General features: G+C 40.9%; 1 protein-coding gene across 3 annotated transcripts in view; it reads left to right on the top strand.

The window, feature by feature from the left end:
* Positions 1–6,034, top strand: part of LOC119937832 (pseudouridine 5'-phosphatase) — a 101,230-nt gene extending 95,196 nt beyond the window's left edge. Inside the window, exon 5 of one of the 3 annotated variants that reach the window (XR_005454226.1) lies at positions 5,717–5,882. Coding sequence is in view for 1 of the 3 variants with exons in the window: in XM_038757488.1 (XP_038613416.1) it covers positions 5,717–5,893 (177 nt within the window). In the remaining 2 variants the exon portion in view is untranslated. Of the gene's footprint in view, positions 1–251; positions 269–5,716 lie in introns of those variants that run through there. The other 2 variants (XR_005454227.1, XM_038757488.1) reach the window with 2 other exon arrangements.
* Positions 6,035–6,874: the final 840 nt, after the last annotated feature.

Consider the following 6,874-nt stretch of genomic DNA (forward strand, 5'->3'; position numbering starts at 1 on the left):
TTTATTCATTATCGACTCGGCGTCCCGAACGTACTGAGCCTTGATCTGGGTAGCATTTGAACTTTTCGACACATATTCTAGCAGTGGGAATGTCATACTCAACATATTTCACTCATTATTAGCTCGTGGAATGTGCCAGTAGTGCAGATGGGTACAAGAAGGAAAGAGGAAAACATAGTGGAGCTCAGCTTCTTCTAGAGCAAGTAATTTGCAACATATGGACCAAATCTATTCTCTGTCCAAAATTCCAGCAGCAAACAAATGGGGGAGATGCTGCGTTATAGGGCCAGAAGTGACCTTGGAAGGTCAACAAATCCATCCCTCAACCTACGGGGAGAACCACAGGTAAGCCAACCACACCGATAGGTGTTTGCAGTTTTTAGAACAGTAACATAGCAGGCTCACAGCCACAAGGGATTCATTTTAAAGTTTCACACACCTTCGGTTAGTAAATTCTATATGCTGCCATGGAAGGTGATTGCTTCTTCGTGCAGTGATTAAGTAACATGTTCATCTGGACCCTACTTATAATGCTAGATTGTAAACACATGGAGAGCAAAGAGGTCTTCTAATTGTATTCTACTTTCCTAAGGACTTAGTACAGTGTTCTACACATATCTTCTAATTCTATTCTTCTCTCCTAATCACTTAGTAATAATAATAACAATAATGTTAATAATGATGGAACTTAAGTACTTATTATGTGCCAAGCCCTGTAGATTCAAGGTAATCAGTTGCCACATGGGGCTCACAGTCTAAGTAGGAGGGAGAACAGGTATTGAATCCCCATTTTGCAGGTGAGAGAACTGAGGCAAAGAGAAGTCAATAATAATAATAATAATGGTACTTGTTAAGTGCTTACTATGTGCCAAGCACTGTTCTAAGCACTGGAGTAGAGACAAGTTAATCAAGTTGGTCACAGCCCTTGTCCCACATGGGGCTCACCCTCTTAATCCCTATTTTACAGATGAGTAACTGAGGTCCAGAGAAGTTGTGACTTTCCCATAGTCACACAGCAGGCAAGGGGCAGAGTGAAGCACTCAATAAATACCACAGATGATGCTGAGAAAGAGGAGGAGGAAGAGGAGTCCCCATTCAGTTATGTCCACCCATGGATCAAGTGACCTTGAGACAAAGCCCAAGCTGGAGCAGAGATGCACCAGATTGGTTTCAATCAATCCATCATATATTACTCTATTTATTTATTTATTTTACTTGTACATATCTATTGTATTTATTTTATTTTGCTAATATGTTTTGTTTTGTTGTCTGTCTCCCCCTTCTAGACTGTGAGCCCACTGTTGGGCAGGGACCGTCTCTATATGTTGCCAACTTGTACTTCCCAAGCGTGTAGTACAGTGCTCTGCACACAGTAAGTGCTCAATACATATGATTGATTGATTGATTGATTAAGGACTTACTGTATGCAGAACACTGTACTAAGCACTTGGGAGAGTACAATAGAACAATAAAACAGAGTGGGTAGACACATTCCTGGCCCAAAGTGAGCTTACATTCTAGAGAACAAGTTTACAGTCTAGTCAGTGAGCCAGTCAGTCGTAGCTATGAGTGTCCACTGCAAAACACTGTATTAAACACTTGGGAGCCTATAATATAACCGTGTAGACAACAAGCTTACAACTTGAGCTGTTCTGGTCCCTGGATAGCGTGTGCTGTATCTCAGGTAGGGTACTGATGGACCGATGAAGTTCTGGAGATGAAAGTTCTGTGGCAGGCATTCCCCTTTAAAGTTCCCATTAGGGACATGACCAATATCAACTCCACAGATTTAGTAGACTTGAATTCAATTAGTGTGAGACTCAATGTACCAGGCTGAGGACAAGAAAGAAATGTGATCGTACAGTCAGTTCTGCCAGAGCAGGCATTTTCACTGCAGATTTTGGCTAGAGCACAGTGGGAGAATTAGGAGATGGTTTAACAACATTGGCCCGTCAGTACAGCGTGATGTACTTCTGGAAGAAATAATTGGGCCCGTGCGCATGGAGATAGAACTGGGGATGGGTAGCACGTAATAATAATGAAAAAAAATTGAGAAGTAGTGTGGCTTAGTGGAAAGAGAATGGGTTTGGGAGTCAGAGGTCATGGGTTCGAATCCCCGCTCCATCACTTGTCTGCAGTGTGACCTTGGGCTAGTCACTTACCTTCTCTGGGCCTTTTATTAAATTTTTTAATTTTTTGATTTTTTATGGCATTTATTAAGCACTTACTATGTGCAAAGCACTGTTCTAAGTGCTGGGCCTCAGTTTCCTCATCTGTAAACTGGGGATTAAGACTGTGAGCCCCATGTGGAACAATCTGATTACCTTATATCTACCCCAGTGCTTAGAACAGTGCTTTGCACAGAGTACGCACTTAAATGCCATCATCATTATCATTATTATTTATTATTATTATTATTAATTGATAGGGCACAAGCCTGCAAATCAGAAGGACCTGGGTTCTAATCCCAGCTCTGCCACATGACTTGCCCAAAGTCCCAGAGCAGACACTTCACTTCTCTGGGCCTCAGTTATCTCATCTGTAATATCATCTGTAATATCTGTAATTATCATCTCCAACATAGACTATTATGGAACAAATAGAAGCAAGATGAGTTGGTTTACTTTCCCTTTGGGATCGCATATTACCTAAGTAAAATTACAACTTGACTTTTTCTGAATACTGTGGAAGCTACATCTGTTCCACATTTTCACAAATAATTGCACAATAATTGTAATGTGATTTTTAAAATAATTCTCGTCTTCTCTCAGTTAAACTGTAAAGACTATGTTAAACACACTGATTTTAGAAATTCTAGATTCTGTCACCTCACCTAAATCTTTTCAAATAGCGTATACTTGCAACATTGCTTTTCAGAGAGGAAAAAAACCAAAATTTTACTATTCTTAATTTGAACCAGATAATCAGACAAACTCTGCTCTGTTGCTCTGAGATTATAAGTCTCACCCAATACATTTATGTAATGCATATTTTGTATTTGACTCCACTATCTAGTTGGCTGAATGTGGGCAGGGAGTGTGTCTGTTCATTGTTCTATTGTACTCTTCCAAGCACTTTGTACAGAGCACTGTAAAGACACATTCCCTGCCCACTGTTTGGAGAAGGAGTACAGTGCTTAGTACTTCGTACAGTGCTCTGTACACAGTAAGCACTCAATAAATACAATTGAGTGACTGCCTGACTGAGAAAGTCAAGGGCAGGAAATATATATTGTATATGTGAACATACTAAATATGTTGTATATTCTATAGCTCATTTCAATCCTAATAATCCCTCAAATAGCTGTGTGACCTTGGACAAGTCACTTGACTTTTCTATGCCTCAGTTACCTCAACTAGAAATTGGGGCTGAAGACTGTGAGTCCCATATGGGTCAGGGACTGGGCCCAACCAGATGGGCTTGTATCTAGTGCAGTGCTTATTATAGTGTCAGGCACATAGTAATAATAATAATAATAATAATGATGGTATTTGTTAAGCGCTATGTGCAAAGCACTGTTCTAAGCACTGGGGAAGATACAAGGTTATCAGGTTGTCCCACATGGGGCTCACAGTCTTAGTCCCCATTTTACAGATGAGGGAACTGAGGCCCAGAGAACTTAAGTGACTTGCCCAAAGTCACACAGCTGACAAGTGGCAGAGCTAGGATACGAACTCATGACCTCTGACTCCAAAGCCCATGATCTTTCCAGTAAGCGCTTAATACCAAAAAATAATAACAACAACAACAAAAAACCCACCTTCTCTCTCCCTATTTGATGGTCTAATAACTCCACTTTCTCTTTCCCAGGACATCAATAAATCAATGGAATTTATTGAGGGATTACTGTGTCCAGAGCACTGTACTAAGCACTTGGGACAATACGACAGAGTTCATAGACATATTCCCTACCCCCAAAAAGCTTACTGTCTAGAGCGGGGGTTCACTCACTTTTCAGTGAGTAACTATTATAAATAATAATAATGATGATGGCATTTTTAAGCGCTTACTGTGTGCAAAGCACTGTTCTAAGCGCTGGGGAGGTTACAAGGTGATCAGGTTGTCCCACGGGAGGCTCACAGTCTTAATCCCCATTTTACAGATGAGGTAGCTGAGGCCCAGAGACGTGAAGTGACTTGCCCAAAGTCACACAGCTGAGCCGGGATTTGAACCCATGACCTCTGACTTCATAGCCCGGGCTCTTTCCACTGAGCCACGCCGCCTCTCTGTTTTTTAAATGGTAATTTGGTGGGAGAATCAAGCCTGAGGTACAATTAGAAGGCTAACTTGGGCAAGGAGTTGCAACTCCATGTTTCAAGAATGACATGTTTCAAAAAGACTTCGAATTGTTGCCACTGCAATTTTGGGCAGCCGTGTTATTGTCGTAAATGTGTTGTGTTTGCCATCTTGTTGGTTTTTAACTATGTGATCAACAACCCCAGCTCCTATTTTAGATATATTATGATCTAAAATTGATAATATCATTGTTTGCCTAATGAAACATTTACCATGCAGCAAATCAATATAGTGTGCAAATAGGCAAATTAAAATGAGAACCTCTGAACGAAGTGAACACAGGAGCTGTTAAATTCCAATGCGTCGATAATCCCGACAATGAAATGGATTTACAATGATAAACTAGAACAGATGCTGCACGTGGGTACTAAATCTTTGTGCTAAAGAGATTTGCCTTGCATAATATTGGCACATTAGCAAAAACAAATTTTAAAACCGAACAAAAAAACAAATGCATGTTTAAATGAAACACCTTCAATCTTTCAATTGGCAAACTAAAGTGTGAAGAACGTCAGTGGCTTTCTGACCAATTTCTGGTTTTAAAGGCTGGTGACATTTTCAGAATGTGTTTCTCATGCCTCTAGTACCCATTTTACTTGTACATATATATTCTATTTATTTTATTTTGTTAGTATGTTTGGTTTTGTTCGCTGTCTCCCCCTTTTAGACTGTGAGCCCACTGTTGGGTAGGGACTGTCTCTATATGTTGCCAACTTGGACTTCCCAAGTGCTTAGTACAGTGCTCTGCACACAGTAAGCGCTCAATAAATACAATTGATTGATTGATTATTGGGCACTATTTATTCTGATGGTTTTGACACTTGTCTATATGTTTTGTTTTGTTGTCTGTCTCCCCCTTCTAGACTGTGAGCCCACTGTTGGGTAGGGACCGTCTCTATATGTTGCCAACTTGTACTTCCCAAGCGCTTAGTACAGTGCTCTCCACCCAGTGAGCGCTCAGTAAATACGATTGAATGAATGAATGAATGAATGTGAGCCTGTTGTTGGGTAAGGACCGTCTCTATATGTTGCCGACTTGTACTTCCCAAGCGCTTAGTACAGTGCTCTGCACAGAGCAAGTGCTCAATAAATACGATTGAATGAATGAATGTATTATTGATTAGACAGAATCGTCCATGAAATAGTATCCTAAGAATACAGACCTGATCCAGCCTAGACACCTAGGCACTCAGTCCTACAATTGGGATTTCTCCCTTTCGGAAATCTTACCAAATAATAAGTTCGGGAACGCTGGCAGAACCTGTGCAAAAGGTCACAGCAGTCTGACGGCAGAGTTCCTACCCAAAGAGAACCTCTTCAGAGAGTCCACCGCACTGAAAATAGGAAAAAGCGGAATTTTAAAAGCTTTTCGCATAAGGTAACAGGGTAACCACTGACTTCTGTCCCTTTCACCCTACAGTGTCTGGTTTTTGAAGATGCTCCGTATGGTGTGGAGGCGGCGCTGGCGGCTGGAATGCAGGTGGTTATGATTCCGGATGAAAATCTAAATCAAGACCTCACAAGAAAGGCGACGGTGGTGCTGAAATCGATGCTAGACTTCAAGCCGGAATTGTTTGGGCTGCCAGCCTATGATTAAGTCCTCTGGAGGCATTCTTCCTCATTAAGATCAACTTGATTTGCTGGAATTTTTTAACCTCAGAGAGGAATTGCAAATACTTTGTTATCAAAATGTTCATTTCATAATACTCTGCGAAATAAAAGCCAGAAAAGAGAGAAAGCTCGCCTCCGTCGTTCATTTAATTGTGCTTATTGAGCACTACTATTTGCAAAGCACTGTACTGATCACTTGGGAGGGTACAATACAACAACAGACACAGTCCCTACCCACAGCGAGCTCACCTCTGCACACGGGAAAGTAGCACATATATTACTTTTACCTCTTATTTGGATATATTGCTGTATATATATGATGTATTGCTGGATATATATTAGAGAAGCAGCGTGGCTCAGTAGGAAAGAGCCCGGGCTTTGGAGTCAGAGGTCATGGGTTCAAATCCCGGCTTCGCCAATTGTCAGCTGTGTGACTTTGGGCAAGTCACTTCACTTCTCTGTGCCTCAGTTACCTCAGCTGTAAAATGGGGACTGAGACTGTGAGCCCCATGAGGGACAACCTGATAATCTTGTAGCCTCCCCAAGCGCTTAGAACAGTGCTTTGCACATAGTAAGCGCTTAATAAATGCCATCATTATTATTATTATTATATATTATATTACTCTTGTTACATGTCTGAGAACATTCAAATTGGTTTTTGTCAAATGCAGAGAGAGGAAATGAATAAACAATAATGTAGAACTTCAGGACGTAGCTAAAAATGAGTTTGAATTATTATTAAAGCAAATTCTAAAGGTTTCGGCCTGCATTGCAACCTTTCTAGTCATTCATTCATTCAGTCAGATTTACTGAGCGCTTACTGTGTGCTGAGCACTGTAATAAGCGCTTGGAAAGTACAATACAGCAATAAAAAGAGACAGTCCCTGCCCACAACTTGCTGACAGTTCAGAGGGGGGGAGACGGACACCAAAACAAGTAAACAGGCATCGATATAAATAAATAGAAT

Source organism: Tachyglossus aculeatus, chromosome 15 (assembly GCF_015852505.1).
Source record: "Tachyglossus aculeatus isolate mTacAcu1 chromosome 15, mTacAcu1.pri, whole genome shotgun sequence".
NCBI lineage: Eukaryota > Metazoa > Chordata > Mammalia > Monotremata > Tachyglossidae > Tachyglossus > Tachyglossus aculeatus.